Raw genomic sequence first — 21,999 nt, 5'->3', positions numbered from 1 at the left:
AATGGTAAATTTTGCATCATGCATGTTCTACTACACACACACACACACACACACACACACACACACACACACACATAATGAGGATGCCCGTACTGCACAGTTCAGGAGTGGACTTTCAAAAATCAGAAAGTTAAATCTTTACTCTCCACCTCTTCTACCTCACCTCATCCCTTGCCCAAAAGGCCAAACTTAAAAGCTAGTACACGGGATGCCAGGCTGGCTCAGTTGGTAGAGCATGTGACTTTTGATTTCAGGGTCAAGAGTTCAAGCCCCATGTTGGGCATAAACTTAAAAAACAAAACAAAACAAAACAACTCACTGCATCGTGTCCTCCCATTTCTGGTCTTATCACCCATTGTCCCTCAATATACATCTTTTGTTTTATAGCCATTGTATGGGTGAACGCTCCAGAGAAAGAGCAAAATCAGAATATAAAGGCAGAAGAGTGGAATAAGAAAAGGCTCCATGTTTAAGCAAATGCAGCTCAACACCAAAGACTAACCGATCATCAACATCTAGTAGATTATCAAGATGATCAAGATTAACACGTTGCTCACATTGCCCTTGATGTGATATATGATATGTTAAGAATAGCACTTTACCTCTTTGGTCTGCTTTCCAAAAATCTAACTCCAGTCTAATCATAAGAAAACATTAGACAAATCCCAATGGAGGCACACTCAACAAAACAATTGACCAGTACTCCTCAAGACTGTCTAGGTCATCAAAAATAAGGAAACTCAGAGAAACTGTTACAGTCAAGAGGACCAGAAAAAGGACATCAGGAGAGGGTAGCTACACTTGTGGAGAGCAGAGCATGATGGATAGACTTGCTGAATCACAATGTTGTACACCTGAAACTAATGTAACATTGTGTAAGCTAGACTTCAATTTTAAAACGATACGCATTTGAGGAGTGCCTGTGTGGCTCAGTCACAGGGCTTCTGCCTTCAGCTCAGGTCATGATCCCAGAGTCTTGGGATCAAGCTCCACATTGGACTCTCTGCTCAGCGGGGAGCCTGCTTCTCCCTCTCCAGGTCCTCTGTGCTTGTGTTTCCTCTTGCTATCTCTTTCTGTCAAATAAATAAATAAAATCTTAAAAAAAAATTAAAAAGATATGTATTTGAATTTGAAAACTGTCTTGCTAAAAGAGTAAATAAAAAGTTATAATATGAGGGTCGCTGGGGGACTCAGTCTGTTAACTCTTCGCCTTCAGCTCATGTCAAGAACTCTGGGTCCTGGAATTGAGGGATTCAGCCCCGTGTTGTGTTCCCTGTTTCCCCCGCTCCTTTTGATTTCAGCTCAGTTCCTATTTCAGGGTCTTGAGTTAGAGCCCTGCTTCGGGCTCTGTGCTCAGCATGGAGTCTGCCTAAGAATGTCTCTCTCCCTCTGCCCCTCCTGCTTGTGCACTCTCTCTCTCTCAAGTAAATAAATACATTAAAAAAAAATAATATGACATGGGGTGCCTGGGTGGCTCAGTGGGTTAAGCCGCTGCCTTCGGCTCAGGTCATGATCTCAGGGTCCTGGGATCGAGTCCCACATCAGGCTCTCTGCTCGGCAGCGAGCCTGCTTCCCTCTCTCTCTCTCTGCCTGCCTCTCTATCTACTTGTGGTCTCTCTCTGTCAAATAAATAAATAAATAAAATCTTTTAAAAAAAATATATGACATATGAGATATGTTTCAAATTAATCAAGTGGGTTGGGAGAACATAGATGGGGTTGTAGGCCAGAGTGTATCACTGTCAAAGCTAGGTTATGGGTACATGGGGGCTCATTATATTATTCTCTCTTCTTTTGTATGTGTTTTAAAAATTGTCCATAATAACAAACCACAAACTTAAAAAGTATGTGCTAGGTTAATTTATAGAAATCTGGTGCTGTTCATGACGATTTCCTCCTATAAGATAGGGAGGCAGAGAAAACCAGTCTTAAGGGAAAAAAACAATAATGAAGTCAAGACACAGGAGAGCAGAGGTAAAGTAAGGCATGAGCAGTAAAATATTTCTGCTCCTGCTTCCCCCTTGCACCTCCTTGACCTCAGACTTTGCCCTTGGATTATGTAAGAAACCCCTGAATTCTTAGCCCAGCCCCTGCCTCTTCCCTTTACACAACTTCAATGGTATCTATTTCATGAAGTCACAAGTCCAAACAAATACCGAGTTGTATAATGCACCCTTTGGCATCTTCACCCCTAATCTAGGACTCATTCACCTTCTGATTCTTTTCATTTTGTTTTTCTTAATTAGTTTAAAATTTTTTAATTTAAATTTAGTTGATTAATATGTAGTGTATTATTGGTTTCAGAGGTAGAGGTCAGAGATTCATCAGTCTTTCATAATTACAGTCATCATTATGTCACCTATCCTCCTTAATGTCTATCACCCAGTTAATCCCATCCCCCTCACCCTCTTCCCCTCCAGCAGCCCTCAGTTTGTTTCCTAAGATTAAGAACCTCTTAGGGTTTGTCTCCCTCTCTGATTTTGTCTTGTTTTATTTTTTCCTCTCTTCCCCGATGATCCTCTGTTTTGTTTCTTAAATTCCACATATGAGTGAGATAATATAATGGTCTTTCTCTGATTGACTTATTTTGCTTAGCATAATACCCTCTAATTCTATCCATGTTGTTGCAAATGGCAAGATTTCATTTTTTTTTTTTGATTGGTGAGTGGTATTCCATTGTGTATGTGTGTGTGTATCACATCTTCTTTAATTCATTTGTTAGTGGATATTTGGGCTCTTTCCATAGGTCAGCTATTGTGGACATTGCTGTAGTGCAATTGCCGAGTTGTAGGGTAGCTCTATTTTCAACTTTTTGCGGAACCTCCATGCTGTTTTCCAGAGTGGCTGCACCAGCTTGCATTCCCACCAACAGTGTAGGAGGGTTCCCCTTTCTCCACATCCTCGCCAACATCTGTTGTTTCCTGGCTTGTTAATTTTAGACATTCTGACTAATGTGAAGTGGTATCTCATTGTTCACCTTCTGATTCTTTAAGCTATAGCAAAAGGTTTCTTATATGTGGTCACTTAGCTTGACTTACAGAAAAATACAGCCTACGGTAGAGACAAAGAACTTGGGTTCTAGTTATGATTCTGCCAGCGTTTACCATGTGACTTTGGACTAGCTATGTGAGGGCTCTGTGTTTATTCTGCCATTCTTCTGTCTCGTTGTGACTGAGGGAGGCGAAGCATTAGAGCACAGCCAAAGAACGGAGTTGCAAAACTTCAAAGTCCAGAATTCCTATTTTTAGTAGAGCTCCTCAAAGTTGCAAATCATCAGATTCTGTTCAGATTCTGCCTCACTGAGCACTCATTACAAAACCTGAACTTTGGAGCTAACTGCTCAAAAGAAAATGAAGTAGAGGAAAGTTCTTTTCTTTCTCCACCTTCCCACACCCCTTCTGTAATTTTACTGTAGAGTGAGATGCATTTTACCACTAGATTAGAAATACAAATAACACAAGGGCAATATACCATTAACAAAAGACCCAAAGGTTGCCTTCTTTAGTCCTTTCCTTATATCCACCCACACAAATGTTCTTTGCTGTCCATTATCTCAGTAATCAGGTTTTCTTCTGACCAGTAATGGGTATTGTGAAACTAGACCAGAGAAAATTGTTACTGAGTTATCTTAATGCCTGTGTGGGGAGATACAGGTGGGGCTGGCTGGTCTTCCAATGCCACTGTAGGAGCTGCTACATACAGCAGGTTATTATGAAGCAAAATGTATGATTTCAAAAGATGGAGCTTTGAAGATTGAAAGAAGTTCTTGATTTTCAGATAGACACTAAGATGGAAAACATATGACTCCATTGCACCAAGAAATAATGCACACCCAGAGAGTGACAATATCTTCTAGGTAACCCCATGTCGTAATTGGTCACTGTATGATGACCAAGGGGAGTTCCACATTGTTCTCAATCTATATACATTACATTTGATTCCCCTTATTTGGCAATAGTTATGGTCTCAAATTGCCATAAACAATGAATTAACAATTAATGGAAATACAGGGTTAGGTTTCTCTAAGCCTCTGGTCACAACGTTTTCATCAATGAATCAATAACTTTATTTTAGGTGTGTGTCTTTAAAGACCACTGTTTTAATATATAATTTTTTTATTCATCCACATTGAACTAAGGGCCAACATCTCTGTTCTCCATTATTATCCTTTCATGATGTTTAAGGAAGTCCCAAGTCTTGTTTTAAGCCAGATCTTTTATTGTTCAGGATGGAGTTTGAATAGCACAAACCAAAACTTTTTCTTGCTTATGCTATGTGACCATAATTGATTCATGGTCTGTTTAGAGGTGCAGAGAAAATGGAGCCTTTCCTTTCTCTATGGCCGATCTGGTCTTCTCACAATCTCTTCTCCACTGGAAGGGTAAAGACTATTTCATCAGTAATTTCCCAGTCTCTTCAGTCAAACCTGCTGTCTTGTTTTGTTTTATTTATTTATTTAGGTTTATAATAGCCCCTTCTTTGAGAAAATAATCATTTATTCTAAGTTTTGGCCCCTCTCTCTCACCTCCCAAGATGGATAGAGAGCACACTATGCCCTTAAGATTGGGGCAGGGGACCGTGGATCTGCATCAAGAGGTCCCCAGTGTTTGCTTTCTGGCCTTTACTGGTCTCTGTAGTCATGTGTCCCTTGCTTACCCTGGTGACATCTGTCATAGAAGTCTTCATTTGGGAAAAGAGAGATCTAGTCTCTAGGTTTGGTCAGGGCCTAGGGGGTTTCCCACCTGACCTGTCTGTTCAGGTCAGAGTTTATGGACCCAAGGATGGGCATCTCACCCGAGGTGTCAGAGACCTTCCCTAGGATTTTTCAAACTGGAGCTAAGCAGCCTAATTTCTCTTGGAAGGCAGACTTGTGAGATGGGAGGCTCAGGACCAGTGTGCTCCATGGTTTTGTTACCTCACAGAAGTAAAGGAAGATATGGGGAAGGAGCACATGCTGAGAGTGTAAGAGTTGCAAAAACAGATCCCTGAAAATAAAAAACAAACAAACAAACAAAACCCAACAACAGATCTCTGGCCTCAGTTATACTTAAGGGCCTGTGCTCCTCTTTTTCCTGTTGTTCTGTGAACTATTCACATACCTTTCTAGCAAATTCCCCCCTTGCGTCTAAGTTAGTTTGAGTTCAATTTGTCATACCTGCAACTGAAAAAAAAATCTTAAAACACTTACGTTTTTAAATGATTTAATGATCATCATAACACTTGCATATTTACAGTAATTCAAAGCAACCTTCATTTACACTATTTCTCTTAAGTATGTTATCTTTACAGGCTGGGAAGTGTTGCTGGTAAGCATAAGCGATAATTGAGTTAAAAAAGAAAAATTTGCTATTGTGAAATGGAACACTCAGAGAAAAAAGTCCACAAAACAAAAATGTACCTGGTGAAGAGTTAGTTATTACCAAGTTAACACAGAAACGACTTTGCCATCACCCCCAATCCCCACCTTATGTCCCCTTCCAATCAGGTTTCTCACTTTTGTAGTTATCACTTCCTTATTTTTCTTTCTAGTTACATTACCCCAGCATACATCCTTGAACCATAAAATTGAATTCTGCCATTTTTTGAACATTATGTAAATGAAGTAATACAATATAATTTTGGGGGGATCTGGCTTTCATTCTGGACTATATCTTAATGTTCATCCAGTAGTTAGCTGTAGCTATAGTTCAGTTTTTTAAATTGCTGTTTAATATTCTATAATATGATGTACAATCATTTATCTAGTCTGTTGACAGATTTTTTTGGCTCTTATGAATAATAGTGGTATGACTATTCTTGGTGAATACATGTACACTGTCTTTTTTTTTTTTTTTTTTTGAGTGTATACCTCAGGGTGGAATTGCTAGATCATGAATATGTACCTTTTCACGTGAGTAAATAATACCAAAATATTTTCCTAAGTGATTTTGCCAGTTTATATTCCTACCGGCATTTTGTAAGTTTCTCCTGTTCCATATCCTCACTAACACTTCACAGTCTTTTTAACTTTAGCTACTTGTGTGGGTGTGCATGTTATCTCACTGTGGTTTTAATTTCACTTCCTCCTAATTGCTAATGAAACTGAACACCCTTTTTCATGTTTAATGGATGTTTGTATATCTTCTTTTGTGAAATGTCTGTTGAAATCTCTTGCCTATTTTTCTTTTTGATTGCTTTTCTCTGTTGATTTGTAAGAGCTCTTTATATATTTGAATAAAAGACTATGAGAACTTGTTGGATATAAATGTTGTAAGCATCTTTTTCCGCTCAATGGTGTTGCCTTTTCACTCACTTAATGGTGCTGAGGGAGAGAATCTTTAATGTATTCAGACTTATCAACCGGAATTTGGAAACAGTGGATCTGACAGAGTAACTAGACCAAGCAGTGCAAAGTAAATTTCTCAGTTCAGTAAAATGAACTCACACAGGCTCTCTAGCCAAAGTTGCACATTCTTTGTAATATTGTTTCTGAGGTGACATTTTATTTTTAAATGATTGAAAATTCCATTACGTTACAAACCAGAAAATGCACTTACAATATTTAATTCTGCCGCTTGGTGGTGTCATGGAAAACTAATAATAATTTAAAAGGATTGTTCTGAAAGTTGGCTGGACAGTAGGGCTTGGCTATTAGCAAGTTAAAAAAATATATAAACAACATTTTTTAAAGTTTATAATCCTATTATACATTACAATCGCTGGAAAACACATACAGCGTGTGTGTAAGTTCAGCTTTTCACTATAAAATCCCAAGCTCACTCATAGCCAAACAAGAAACTAGGATAGCACGATTTTTTTAATCATGGAAAATTTCAAGTATCCTAAAATGCCAATATAACTAAGATCCCTGTACTTACTAGGTAAGTAATGTTAACATCCTGTCACATTTATTTTAAAAAATTAACTCGTTTATGGTCCTTTGTTTTGCCCTTTCTTTCCCTTTGTTTTTCGCACTAGAGGTGACCACTATCCAGAATTTGATGTTTATCTGTCCAGTTCTGTTTTTTTTTTTCCTACATGTTCACGTGTTCATGAACAATGCAAATATTGTTTCCTATTTTTAAATGTATCTTTTCATTCTATTGTATGCTGCAATTTGCTAAGCAATTGCTCGTATGTATGTTGATACAGATATACACAGACATATAGATCTAGGTCATTTGTTTTAACCGCTGTGTTGTAATTCACGGTAAACATACACTCTAATTTTATTTATTCATTCCTCTATCAATGAGCATTTTATGTTGCAATACAGGCAATAATACCTAGAACAATATCGAATATACAACAGAAACCCAACAAATATTTGTTGAATGGAGGCAAGCTTTTAATTCAAGAAAAGTGTATAAAATATCTCAGACTGACTGTTTTTTGCTTCAATTCTCCAGTTATTTGTTATTATCCACCCTATCTGCATGCATGGCAGGAGACATTTCCTGAAATTTTCTAATGGCTTTTTACTGAATCCATTGAAAAAGGCTCCGATGTGGTATGCGTATGGGGGCTGGGGCGTGTGGATAGAGTGGGCAGAGAATGGACACAAAGAAACTTCAATGTCAAAATGTAAGACAGTGGGTTGTATGGTCTGGAGTAGGGGAGGGTGGCAGTAGCAAGCATTATAAATCCGGGGCACGTCCGGTGCTACCATATCCGGATAACGAGACAGAGGAATATAAAAGTCTTTCTTCCCGTGTGTGCGTTCTGAAAGCTATAACCATCAAACGCCAGACGGTTGCCATGGGAACCAGCAGGGGAGGGGGAGAGAAGATCCGCCAGAATTCTTGATGCGCTTAGAATGTTTCTTCTTCCGGTCCTCTGCTCTTCGCAACCACCGCCTCTCTCCTCGGTTCCCCCCCCCCCCCCCCGCCCCATTCTGTGGGCTCTCATCATTCTCTTCCTTTCTTGATTCTCTCCCTTCCCATTCTAGGTCGCCATCTTGAGCCATGCGTCAAGATGGCGCCCCTGGTCCCAAGGAAGAGCCCTGGCGCTCCACCGAGGCTGCGCACGCACGTGCTCTGGCGCGGGAGGGTGGGGCGATGACGACCAGACGCTGCCCCGCCCCCGGTAGTCGCCCCGCCCCTGGTCCCACTCCGCCTTCCTCCCACCGGGCGAACCCGGAAGTGGAGGAGAAGGCGCGGCGGCGGCGTTGGCCAAGCGGGCAGGCGCTGGCGGAGCCCAACCTGCGAGCGCGTTTGGGGTTGGGGGCGGGGGGCGGGGCTGAGCGCTCCGGGCAGCCAGGCCCGGACTGGGCAGGGGAGGCCATGGCCTCCGCAGAGTTGCAGGGGAAGTACCAGAAGCTGGCTCAGGAGTACTCGAAGGTACCCATCGTGGGCGGGGAATAGGGGGTCCCCGGCCCTGCGGCCTCGGGTTGCCTTGGCAGCTACTCGTCGGGATGGAGGGGAACGGCGAAGGGGGCACGCGAGCGTGCCCCTCCTTTCTGCCTTCTCTGTCCACCATTACCATGCCTCCACCTGCAGCTCCCAGGAGATGGGGCCCGGCCGTGTCTGGGTCCTTGTGCGTGTCTGCGGGAAGGAGCAGGAGTTTGATTCCTATTCTCACTAAACTAGCGGGCTTGGTACTGGGGTGTCCGAATGCTGGCTTCTGCCTCTGGTGCTGGTCGGGAGGGGAAGGGAAGGGTAAGGACCAACCCCTCTACTGCTGCTCCCTCAATTTTCCTAGCCCAGTGATGGGAAAGATCAAGCTTTCTTCCTTCCCACAGAGACGAGATGAGGATGAAGAGATCTGTGTGTCCCCCGTCTGTCAGCTCGGGAGGGTAGAGAAAGCTATTCGTGTAAACTGTTTCACTGGGGATGGGTGGTTACCAATGTATTCAGTGCGTTGGCAAGATGTTGTCTGGAGATGATTTTGAAAGCTTGAGTGCTAGGGCTGTGTCCTCCAGGGTGCTGGACAAGAACACCCAGGTGCTCAGTACATGTTGAATTAAACAAATAGGGACCTGCCCCTTTGTCGTATTCATGGCATCGTCTTTTGGAACCTTTTTCTTGGAAAAGGGCGGTGCTGCTTCTAAAGTGTTGCTGCCTTAATATTCTAATGAAATTACAAAAGAATCTCACAGCCTCGTAAATTGATTCAACAGTCATTAAGCTTAGTTTTCAATGATCTGGCATCATGGGAGTGCTGGGAAGACTTAGCCCCCTTTTGACAATTTGGAAAAACAATTTGGACACATTTTTTTTTCCTTAGGGTTTCATTTAACACATACTCAGAAAGATAAAATGAACTGTTGTTTGAAAAATAAAACCTTTGCCTAAGCATATACACTTACGTCTTTTCACCATCAATTGGGAGCCTTTTGAGATGCTATACTTATTCCCACGCTGTGACCATTGGCAAAACCTCTGTTTACATTTGGAATTGTCTTAAGAGCCTGTAGCACAGTGTCAGTGCTGGCAAGTTTTCAGCCTTTGAAGAAATATTTTCTTGTTTGAAAGGGTCAGAATTGTTGGGAACAAATCCATATGATGAAGGAGAGTGGGTGGAGAATGGCAATACCCAAAGGTGGCTTCACTGTTTTGGGTGAAAATGTTTTATGAGTATAGAGTAAGGGGACTGATTTTCTTCTCCAGAGAACAAACAGTCTCAGAAGGCAATTCCAAAAGGCAAAAGTTCGTTCTAAAAATGTTTTAAGCATGACTGCGTTGCTGGAATAATTGTATAGCCTTCCAGAAGTATTAAAAACTTTGAAAGATTTTCTTTCTTTCTTTTTTTGGGTATATGTGCTTTTTCGTTCAATAGACATTTATTATGTGCTTCCTGTGAATAGTCGGCCAGGGTCTGTTGAGTGAGGCAGAGTTCCAGGTTAAGGAGAATCCTTTCATAGAATGTTCAGATATTGTGCGTAAAGATGATACAGTATGACAGGTGTTAGTTCAGTGGGAACACGAAGAGTTGGAGGTTAAGAGTAGAAGTTATTCAGGTTGGGAAATAGGGAAGAGAGAGGGTTGGTAGCATCCCAGGCAAAGGGAACAGTCCATGTTTCTAGTCATGAAAGCATAATGAGGTACATGGCAGAGAGAGGTGAAGTATGGTTGGAGAGTTCATTTCGACCTGATCATCATAAAGGGTTGTGAATGTCAAATAAGTTTGAACTTTATCTTTTGAATAATAGACGTCAGAAGTTTTAAATCAGGATAATGATATTACTTGTAGGAGGGGAACTGATAACTACTTGGAGGATGGATTGAAATAGGGAAAGATGGGTGAAAAGAAGACCAGACCGTAGGCTGTTGGAATAGTTTTGGGGAGTGTAATACAGGACTAAATCAAGTTAGTGACTGTTAAGATGGAGAGGGGGGCCTAGATTTAGGACCCAGGGTAAAAGTACCTTTTTAGTTACCTCTTTTTTAAAAAATTCATTTGTAAAGAATTTATTTATTTTTGAGAGCTAGAGTGTGTGCGAGAGTTGAGGGGGAGGGCAGAGGACGGGAGAAAGAATCTGAAGCAGGCCCGCACTGAATGCAGAGCCCCAGGCGATTTGATCCCATGACCATGAGATCAGGAAAAGCGATCCAAAAGTCGGTTGCTCAGCCAACAGGGCCACCAAGGCGCCCCTAATTACCTCTGTTTTGAGTGCCTGCTTTGTACATAGCACTAAACTTATGAAGAATATAGTGTATGAGAGACTCATCCTTGTGTCTTACTCATTCTGTGGGATGTGGTGAGTGAAGGGAGACGGAAGAGTTGACCCTGCGGTTCTGAGATGAAGGAACAGGGCTGCCACTGACAGAAACGCGAGCCAGTGTAGAGCAAAGGGATGTATTAAAGGTTAGATGCAATTGTAGAATTATAGAATTTTAAGGTTGCAAGGCACATTAAAGTTACCTTGTTCATATAGAAGCCTGAGGTGTTGTTGGTGTAACTGTTGAACATTTCTAGTGGAGATGAACTGGCTAAAAGTCAGAACAAAGGCCAGAGCTTTTGGAATACTACCTGTGACAACAAGTAGATGAACTGCAGGAGTTAATCAGGGTGGAACCCTTTAGGTAGACTCTTTGAAAGGTGTGAAGGAAGGAGGAGATGCTAAGGAGACTGTACGAGGTCTGCCAGGCTTGAAGTTATTTGTCAGATTGAGCTAAATCATTTTTCATCCTTTTAATTGCAATGGGATGGAAACTTCAGAACATAAGAGAACAGAGATTGGTCAAAAGATTTCATGTGCTTATTATTCTCTGTCAGTTCTAGTGCTGAGCAATTTCTAGTTAAGATCTGTGCTACCTTCGGCCCTGAGCCTGTGGAAGGGACACGCTAGCTTTGCTTTACCTTCCCTGGTGCAGAAATTGTGGGGTAATAATGAAATTTTCCTTATTTAAGAAATAGAGACAGTAGAGTTCCTCCTAAACAGTAGAAGGAGGCTACATATCCAGATAGTAGCAAGCATGATCCCTAAACCAAGGACATTTGCAGACTTCAGACTTCCCTTGTTCTGATTTAATGCAGATCTCAGTCTGTTTTCCAGGAAGAAGCTCATTTCTTGCTTAAGAACTATGGTCATAATATTCTTTCCTCCCAAGTAGAAAAAATATGGCCCGAGGAGCTCCCATTTAAGAGACTGAAAGTTTTGTTAGATAAAAAATGGGTCATGGGAGTCCAGAGCAGATGAGAATTTTTGAGGCATACATACTGGGAAAATGTAAAGCGTTATGGAAAAGCGAATAAAAACAGAGATTAAGACCCTAGTAGTTTGTACAATTTAGATGTCATTGGAGGCTTTTGAAACTTCAGGTTTAATAAAGTTAATAAAGGTGTGTGTAGTTGGTTTTCAGAGGTTTATAAAGGTAATTGGTAAGCAATGCAAGCTGCTGCTTTGAGATGTGAGGGCAAGCTAATCAAGACCTCAGTTACTACACCATAGATTAAGAATCAAAGATCACTTCTTACATGCTGTCTCTTTCATGCTGGTCTGCTTCTGATGCTATCATATATTTCATAGGGTGGAGAGAGGCTAAGAGCTCTGAGTCCTGGCTCTATTTGATTTCAGCCTGCTTTCTTTGCAGGAGCTCCTGCACCCCTCTCTGGCATCATGTTATGTGTGTAAGCAAGTTTCAGGTTCTTTTTTCTTAGTGTTTGTGTTACTCTGGGCCAGTGGTTCTCAAAGTGTGGCCCCTGGATCGGCATCATCAGTATCTGGGAACTAGTTAGAAGTATACATTCTCAGGCCCACCTGGGAATCACTGAATCTGAAGCTAGTGGTCAAACCTAGCAATCTGTGTGTAACAAACCTCTGCAGTGATTTGGATGTACACCAAAGTTTGAGAACTGTTGCTGAAGGCATGGTATCAGTACATTAGCTTTTGTTCAGTTAATCTTTTCAAAGCTCTTTTGGAGGCGGTAAAAACAAGTGGGAAAGTAAGACATCCAGTGTTTCTCTGAACAGTTTACTTTGCAATTGATGCTTCTTTTAGTGATGATGGAGATTGCCTTTGGGAGCTTTTTTTAGAACTACACTCTTAGGAAATAGCTATTCATATTGGTGAAGGGTTGGTTTTGACTTGTGTTTGCTTTCTAGATAGTGGAGCTTGGTGGAACCTGGTTAATTGTCCCTTCCTGTAAGAGAAATTGACTCAGGAGCTTGATTAAAAAAGAGTATCATTTGGATTAAAATCTAGTATCAGCCTCCCCCCCACCCCGTAATTTGTAGAGTTTAACTACTAAAGTTTGGTTGGAAAACAGTATTGTGTTCGGTGTTATTCAATGGAACTTCCCATGAGAATGAAAATGTTCTGTATCTGTGCTGTCCAGTAGGACAAACCCCTGGCTGTGCAGTACTGTTGAGCACTTTCAATGTGGCTAGTGCAACTAGCGGACAGAATGTTAGATTTAATTTAAATTTAAATAGGCACATGTGGCTTTTGGCTGCCCGGTTAGAAAGTGCTAGCTTAGCCCCTAGATCAGTGCATCACAGACACAAAGTGTCTCTGTGACTCACCTGAAGACCTTGTTGAACGGCAGATTCTGGTTCAGTAGGTCTGGGGTGGGGCCTGAGAGTCCGCTCCCAGGTGATGCTGTTGCAGCTGTCTGCAGACCACATTTTGAATAGTTGGGGCTTAGAAAAGCTAGGGGTGTCCGTCCTACTCTTCCTCTTAAGTCATCCAGTTACGGGGCACCTGGGTGGCTCAGTGGGTTAAGCCTCTGCCTTCGGCTCGGGTCATGGTCTCAGGGTCCTGGGATTGAGCACCGCATCGGGCTCTCTGCTCAGCGTGGAGCCTGTTTCCCCCTCTCTCTGCCTGCCTCTCTGCCTACTTGTGATCTCCCTCTCTCTCTGTCAGGTGAATAAATAAAATCTTAAAAAAAAAAAAGTCATCCAGTTACTGGTGAGGCACATAGACTGCAGGGGTTGCGGTGGGGTATTGTCCTAATGAATTGCCCTGCGTGGGAGCAGGAACAGGAGAAACAGTTCCATTTGAGGGCAGGTCTGAGAGAAGAAGGTTTGCTTCCTGCCTCCCTGATGGAATAACTCCAGCCACAACTGAGAACCTACAGGTATTTCTCCAAATGATTGGAACCATGTGGTCCTACTGGACACCAAGAATCCTCAAAAAACCTGAGCGTAAATCACTGAAGACCACTCTGTAGACTACATAAGTCTGGTTCCAGAACAGTCAGGCTTATTGCAAAGCTATTGCTCTAGGGACAGAGAGTGGGGGCAAGTCACCTAGGATCTCTCCTGCCGCTTTGACAATCTGTGATGGGATAACGGGTCCAAGATTAGAGATTTACTACCTTCAGTCACAGACTGTTGGAAGAGTTTGTGGGGAAAGAGAGATGAATCACATACACATATTTTCTCATCTAATCCCCAACAGTCTTCTGTGTTAGAACCAGTCTTATGTGATTATTTCCTACAATGGACATTTTGACATTTTATAGGTTTTACAACCCTATAAAACAAACTATTAAACATAGAAGCTTTTCTTCATTACAAAGTAATATGTGCATTATACATCCCTAAGCCCATCCTAAACTTCACCCAAAGCCCAACTCGAAGCTTCAAAATAGTGAAATCATCTACAGATCTCCACTTCAGAATCTCTGGCATGAAATTCCTGCGGGTTCTACCATTTTCAGTATTCCGAAGTGCTGGGAATACTGGTTGGCCTTTCTATCTACTTGCTTGTACCTCCCCCCTGGATGAGGGTAAACGACCTGTAAGCTCTGCAGTACCAGGGAGTAGTGGCTGGAGTTACCCTGTCACTGATGCAGGAAATAAACTTTGGGGAAAGGTCAGAGAGGCACTGTTAGAGTAATGAAGCTTTATAGTTGTGTGATGCCTTACCTTCACATGCCTGTTATATACAGTGTTTAATGTGATTAGTTAATGAAGCATTTACCCAGTACCTTCTTTTTCTGTGGCTTTGATCTTTCACTGTGGGCAGGAAATACAGGGAAGTGGGCTATAGTCTCTATCATGAGCTCCAGTTTTATTGGTAGATGGGAGATGAGCACAGAAGTCAAACATAAATTAGTAAATGTAAAATTTACTTTTTTTTCTGAACCTGTAGAACAGAGGTGCTCCAACTTTTCCTGTAAAGAGACTGTTAGTAAATACTTAAGGCTTAGCCGTATATTTTCTGTTGCAATTCCTTGTCTCTGTCATTGTAGCTTAAAAGTAGCCATAGACAATATGGAAATGAGTGTGGTTTTGTTCCAGTAAAACTTTAAATTAGGTAGGGGTGCCTGGATGGCACAGTCAGTTAGGTGACTGACTCTCTTGGTTTTTGCTCAGGTCAAGTCATGATCTCAGGGTTGTGAGATCAAGCCCTGCGTCAGGCTCCATGCCCAGCCCAGAGTCTGCTTGAGACTCTATCCCTCTCTCCCTGCCACCTCCCCCCTCACCCCTGCATGCTTTCTCTCAAATAAAGAAGTCTTTAAAAAAAATTTTTTTTTTAAATTAGGTAGCAGGCCAGTATGGGCCATGGGCCCATTGCAGGGAATTTAAATAGTAGTAAGTACTGCTAATTATCTTGTATTGTCCCTTTTAAATTTAAGCTGTTGGCAAACCACTTCTTTCTCTTCTTTGTCTCTTCCATATCCTTTAGGACAATGCCTTACCTCAGGCAAGTTATAATGTTATCTGTTATCCCTTTGATTCTAGTCTAGTAATAAAAGTTGTTTCCATTCCTGGGGCACTTTAAGATTTAGAAAGTGCTTGGACATAGGTTTCTTATCTGGTTCTCACAACAACGTCAGAAGAAGGAAGATAGGTTCGATGTATTCACCCGTGTTATAGACCATATAACTGAGGCTCAGAATGATTCGTGAATTTTTCAAGTTTAAATTGTCTTCTAGATGGCAGAGCAAGATTTGGGTCTTCTTTCTCTTGTGGTAGTGAACTGTATCTTTAACTTTCTAAAAATAGAAGAAGCTCACTTTTTTAATCTGTCTTTCGCTCAAGCTGTTGAATATTCTGCAGTATTCCTCCTTTTCTTAAATTCTTAGCTAAATTTTCTGTTGAGTTACACATATTCAGTTTAAGGTTTAGTATTTAAGTATTCCTATTCTTTTGGCAGAGAGGAGGGTCATTTCTGTTCTCAGGAGACAGATCTGAGTTAGAATTAGAAGCAGATTTTTTTTTTTTAAGCTCACAGATAAAGTCATTCCCTTTGTTCAGTTTCTCAGAGCAGAACCTGGTCTTTCTTTCTTTCTTTCTTTCTTTTTTTTTTTTTTTAAGATTTTGTTTATTTAACAGAAAGAAAGAGACATTACAAGTAGGCAGAGCAGCAGACAGAGAGAGAGGGGGAGGCAGGCTCCCTGCTCAGCGGAGAGCCTGATGCGGGGCTCCCTCCCAGGACCCTGAGACCATTACCTTAGCCGAAGGCAGAGGCTTAACCCACTGACCCACCCAGGCACTCCCCAGAACCTGGTCTTTCATGGTCTCTGTACTGAACCTTCAGAATATAAGTCTGTAGTATTCCTTTGGCTACATAGGACTTGTATATTTCTACTTGCATGCTCAGTGTTATCCTTATAGAGAACTTTCCTCTTCCTACAGAAATGGATTTTATCTTTTGAAATCCTGCAAGTGGTAGTTGGATACATATATACATACATACATTTCATTTAGCTGTAAAATTCTTGATTTGTATGCTTTATTTAAAATAAAGTTATACCTCAATTAAAAATAAAAGCCCACATCCTACCTCTTCAAAGACTTTCCCAACCTCTCCAGCCCACTTCTTTTCTCATTTGTACATAGCTTTAGAAAATAGTAGCCAATATTGTCTAATGGCGTTATGACTTTGGAGTCATATCTGCTAGGGACTGAATCTCAGCATTGCCACTTAACTTCTCTGTACCTCAGTTTGTTCTTCTGTAAAGTGGACACAATTACAGTACCTACTTCCTAGCGTTGTGAAAATTAATGAGGTAATACATGGAAAGCACTTAGGACAGTGTCTGGTATATGATGAGCTTTCAAATGTTAACTGCTATTACCAACTTCTGGATTGAGTCTTCTTGGTTGCTTTCATACACTGCCTTAGCTGATGCTTCATGACAAGTCTACCATTCCTGAGGCTACTGTGGGGGATGATACTTGCATGATTAATATTAGGTGCAGTGTCCTGCTGGGTATGTTTAATGCCCTACACTTTGATTCTCTGTAGAGTTCTTATTTCATAATTAGTCTGATTGTATGTATTTTACAAATAAATGTGTGCCAGAGTTTTGAGGAAAATGGCACACGTGGTACCGTATTATTTATTATATTAGTTTTTATTAATTTATTGTACTAATACTCAGTTTGTTGTACTAGTTTTTATTTAAGGAGGAGACTTGGTTTTACAGAAAGAACCATATTCTGGTTGGAAGTCAAGAGATCTGGATTTCAGTATTGATTTGGCCACTGTGCTAATCTAGAAAATGGCAGAATGATGATATCTACTATCCTCTTCCATGCTAATATTTTCATTCTCATACAAATGTGAGAACATAAGTTACTCAATGTAATCATTCCTGTGAAGTAACAATAAGTGATTTCCTTGCTACAGGTGATTGCTTTATATTAAAAATTAACCATTGCTTCTTCTGTTTTCAGCTTCGGGCTCAGAATCAAGTCCTGAAAAAAGGTGTTGTGGATGAACAAGCGAATTCAGCTGCTTTAAAGGTATGAAACAGGATATTTGTATTGTAAGGGTTAAGTTAGTGTTCAGTGATACTCAAAGCAAGGAATTCAGCTAGTTTTCTGTGTTAAAAAGTCCCAACCATGACTCTGATTCAGTAGGGTTAGGAGAAGGTAATAAAGTTTTTTGTGTTTAACTTTTTTACTTCTGTAGGTGTGAATGTGATGCACTTTGATTCCTTAGCTAAAAATCACAAAAAAGAATTACATGACTTTAAATCCTGCGTTTCCTCACAGCCTCTCTTTAGCTAAATTCATGGGGATTAATGGAGTTTCTTATCTGTCTTCATCACTAGACAGCACTCTGAGGGGGCCTATGTCATATTCATATTTATATGCTCAGCATTCAGCAGATGGTTGTCCCCTAATGAATGAATTTGAAAGTGGGACTCATTTAGTGCATTAATCTTGCTTTTGGATTGAGCTATTTAATAGTAATAACCGGTGTAAATCAGGTTACTCTGTTTGAGTGATACATTTTATCATCAACATTTACTAACTGAGAGGAGAAATACGATAGGAATTGAAGAAGTTTGTTTCTACCTTATACTGGTAGGCATGTCATAAATACTGCTTGTGATATTTTTATTATTTTATTTTATTTTATTTTTTTTAAAGATTTTATTTGTTTATTTGAGAGAGAATGAGTGAGAGAGAGCATGAGAGAGGAGGAGGTCAGAGGGAGAAGCGGACTCCCCAAGGCACTGGGAGCCCGATGCAGGACTCCATCCTGGAAGTCCGGGATCATGACCTGAGCCAAAGGCAGTTGCTCAACCAACTGACCACGCAGGCGCCCCATGCTTGTGATATTTTTAATTAGATAAATTAACTCTAGGATATAGATTTTGTCTTGTCCTGTTTCCATTAAATATACTGTTCATGTCACTCTTCACCCTCTGCCTTGCTCCCTGTTGAGACAAAAGGGATTAGGATTCCCTTTAATCATATCTCTTTCTGGAATAGCCCCTAACCAGTGACCTATCCAGGGTGATTCCACTCAGGTAACCCAGAAATATGTCCTTTTACTTAGCCAGTGTTGCACCCCCGTCCCCAGAGAACTGTGTCTTGAAAGTGCCCCCCACTCAGGTGCTGTTGCACAGATTTGGGGCTGAAGCAGCTCAGAACACCTTGCCCATACTTCCAGAGCTCCTAGTGCCCAAACCAAGATTATTAAAAATAAGCTTATTTAGAGTCAGGATTTGTTAGTCAAGTTATTATTTAGCCTAAATCATTGAAGAAATAATCATTATCTCTTAACGATGTTTAAAACCTATGACTGGGAAAGGTATTTCCTAGTGTGTCTTAGTAGCCCACTCTGGGCATGTGATAGCATCCCGTTGCTGGTTGTGTTTGATTAACTCTGCGACGGTGGCAGTGGTGGTGACGTTGGTGACGGCAGGTTCTATTTGTTGAGCTCTCACTCTGTCAGCTATTGTGCCAAGCACAATTATATCCACTCTTGTCAGCTGGCCTTCACACAAGTCTGTGAGGGCAGATAACATTATCATTGTCCCTACTGCAGAAACTAGGTTTTACAGAGAGGTGGAGATAGCTGTCTTCTGAAAACGGTGATTGGTTAATGGACTTGGAGCATTAGTCAGCTGGGATGAATTTTAAGGATGTAAACAAATTACTCTTTGTTTTATTATTCAGTGAAGTGATCATTACGGTTCTAGTAAGAACGGCAATTTGCTGGCTTGGTCAATGGGAAGGTTGGGATATCTTCTGTTACAACAGGCTTTTGATAGACTGGGTTTGTCTCTTCAGAGAGTTGTTGGACATAGTAAGCACTCATTGATTTGGATTTCTTTAATTTGAAATACATGATGATTTGGATATAGGCTGGGTCTATATTTACTGTTCAGCTCCAAGCAAAAATTAAGGGCTTACTAAAAAACAATAGAAAAGAAACTGTTTCTCTACTTAATGGAAACATTTTTCTCTCCTTCTGGCTGCTCTCAACGTGTGGATAATGTCAGTGGCTTCCTGACACCAGTCTTTGCCTTTTAGGTTGCTTTTCACTTTGTCATTAAAGCTTGACCTCATCTTAGCTTTGCAGTGGTTTTTCAGTGAAAGTAATATAACTACACTTCTTTAAATATACAGTAGTATATGGTCATCTGGTTTGATTATCAGTAAACACAAAGTTGTCATGATATCGTAAGTAAAATATAGTAAGAATAATATATATTTTTTAAATAGAGCAAAACTAAGTATTTCTCTAGTTTTCCACTTTCGTACCTCATTATAGTGTAAGTGGTACAAAATGGGCAATAGAAGATACATTGTTTAGATTTTAGATCTTGTTTCTATTTTTACTTAAAACTTTTAGGTGAATTGATGTAACATCTAAAAATATTTGTTAGGATATTACTGATTTTTATCTTTGATAAATCAGAGTAGTTTAAAGTAAAATTAAGTGTAGTGCAGGAGTTTCATTTGACTGACTTAAATTGAGGGAGGATTTATTGAAAAAAATGAATGCAAATAAATTGTTTCCCATTCTTACTGAAGGGCATCATCAATGAGTAGGAGTTTCTCTTTCCTAATTGAAGTTTATAAAGTTATCGCCTCAGGCATTGTGCCTCCTCACTGGCAGACATATATATAACAACATGATGGAACAACACAGAGTTGTAGATATTTTACTTTAAGTTGCTGACGTCTGTTGCTTCAATGTATATGCTTTTTAAATTTTATTTTTAAATTTACTTGGTTTGGCCAAAAAAAAAGATGCTTTTGTCACAAAACAGAGCTAAAAACATGGGAACTGGCATGGTAAACATACAATGTGAATTCCCTAAAGCAAGAGGTTTTATCACATTTTAGTGGAACAAAAATAATTTCTTTTCATTTTTTGAAACCTTAAGGCTAAATTATAAGGAGTGGTCTGTTTTCACTTTGATGTAGGAACAACTGAAAATGAAAGATCAATCATTGAGAAAACTGCAGCAGGAAATGGACAGTTTGACATTTCGAAATCTGCAGCTTGCCAAGAGGGTAGAACTACTTCAAGATGAATTGGCTCTAAGTGAACCCCGAGGCAAGAAAAACAAGGTAGGTCAAATAAAGGCAAGTTAGGGAGGCCTTGTCTGCTAGGAGCAGACATCTACAAGCCATCTGGGTTTTAACAGAACACTTCCTCTGCACATTTCCTACTGTTCCATAACTATGCCTGGATATTGGGTTAAGGAAGAAGACATTATTATCATATGTAGTAATATTAGGGCATTTTTATACAAAGTGAATTTTGAATAATTTGCTAGGAGCAAACATGCAAAGATTAGATTTAGTGTCTGAGAAAAGTGGAAGGACTATCTCATACTGGTCAAAATTACTGGTATCTTTCAGTTATACTGAGTTGCCCTTAATTCAAGGTAGGGTAAATAAAATGAGAAACAGTATTGAAGTGTAACAGCTCATGTGAAAATAGCAATTGAAATACTCATTCCTTAGGCTTTGTAAGTTGCAAATATTTCTTAGTATTTGTTTCTATGAGGCGGATTTAGTATTCTTATCAGGTCATGTAAAAATTACTTTTTCCCATTATGGTTGATATAGAGAGACATGATTCTCACTCCATAAGACGGATGGTTTGGTACTTTAGAACATTCTGTGATTAAGAAGTTGTGGGTTTTTTTTAAATGTAGGGGTAGTGATTGAATCTTTAAGTCTCGTGTGTATATAGAGCAGCACCTGGCAAATGTGTGGATCGAAGCAGTAAAAGTGGAAGGTAGGAGAGAAGAAGGCACATAGTGACTCTGAAGCAGCACGGTATGGAGGGAAGAGCACAGGCCTTGGGGTTAAGCCCAGGCTTGAATTCTTTGTCTGCCATTTTAGCCTTGCAACCTCAGTTTCTTCATCAGCAACATGGGGATGATACTCTCAGTTTGTTGAGTATTAAATGGGATCCTGTAAAGGTGGCTAGGACAGTATTTGCCATGTAATAGGCAATCAGTGTAATTCTGTGTTAGTACCTTTTCATATACATGTCCCCTATATGAAAGAGTTCTCTCTAGAGTGGTAATTTTCAAAGAAGTGGGGAACAGAGAGGGCAAAAACAGGTATGTATTAGAATCAGTTGGGGAATTTTGTCAAAATACATGTGCTCTGGAAATTCTGAGACCCCGAGGAATGAATAGCCATACGTACTTCAAACATGCTCCCCAGGTTAGTGAGATCCTTCCCCACTGCTGTTTTCACAGAGGCTTGGGTATATCACTTCTGAATTAATGCTAATTAAAGTTTTCCAAATTTGGAAGCTCTAATGACCCAAAATGCCCAGAATATGCCGTTCAGCTGTCTTCCTTGTGTAGCTCTCTTGTCCCAAACATGTTGGAGATTTAATGTTTTTATTTATTTATTTACTTAATTACTTATTTATTATTTATTTATTTACTTATTTTAAAGATTTTATTTATTTATTTGATAGAGAGATCACAAGTAGGCAGAGCAGGCGGGGTGGGGGGGAAGCAGGCTCCTTGCTGAGCAGAGAGCTCGATGCAGGGCTCGCTCCCAGGACCCTGAGACCATGACCTGAGCCAAAGGCAGAGGCCCACCCCACTGAGTCACCCAGGTGCCCCTATTTTTTATTTTTTAAAGATTTATTTGAGAGAGAGAACACACATACAACCCAGGGAAGGGGCAAAGGGAGAGGGTGAGAGAGAATCTTAAGCAGACTCTGTGCTGAGCACAGTGCCCGACGTGGGCTTTGATCTCATGACCTGATATATCATGACCTGAACTGAAGTCAGGAGTCGGCTGCTTAACTGATTGAACCACCCAGGCACCCCTGTTTTGTTTCATTTTTAATATAGCTACTCCATTTTCAGAGGGTTTTCTAATCATTGGTTCATACTGTAT

General features: G+C 40.5%; 1 protein-coding gene across 1 annotated transcript in view; it reads left to right on the top strand.

The window, feature by feature from the left end:
* Nucleotides 1-8,152: 8,152 nt before the first annotated feature.
* Nucleotides 8,153-21,999, top strand: part of PPP1R21 (protein phosphatase 1 regulatory subunit 21) — a 61,808-nt gene continuing 47,961 nt past the window's right edge. Inside the window, exons 1-3 of the mRNA XM_045979793.1 lie at nt 8,153-8,317; nt 17,053-17,121; nt 20,047-20,193. Coding sequence (XP_045835749.1) covers nt 8,261-8,317; nt 17,053-17,121; nt 20,047-20,193 — 273 coding nt within the window. The 5' untranslated portion in view covers nt 8,153-8,260. The remainder of the gene's footprint in view (nt 8,318-17,052; nt 17,122-20,046; nt 20,194-21,999) is intronic.

This window comes from Meles meles, chromosome 15 (genome assembly GCF_922984935.1).
Source record: "Meles meles chromosome 15, mMelMel3.1 paternal haplotype, whole genome shotgun sequence".
Lineage (NCBI taxonomy): Eukaryota > Metazoa > Chordata > Mammalia > Carnivora > Mustelidae > Meles > Meles meles.
Note: the sequence above shows the minus strand (reverse complement) of the source record. Positions and strands in the feature narration are given on the sequence as shown.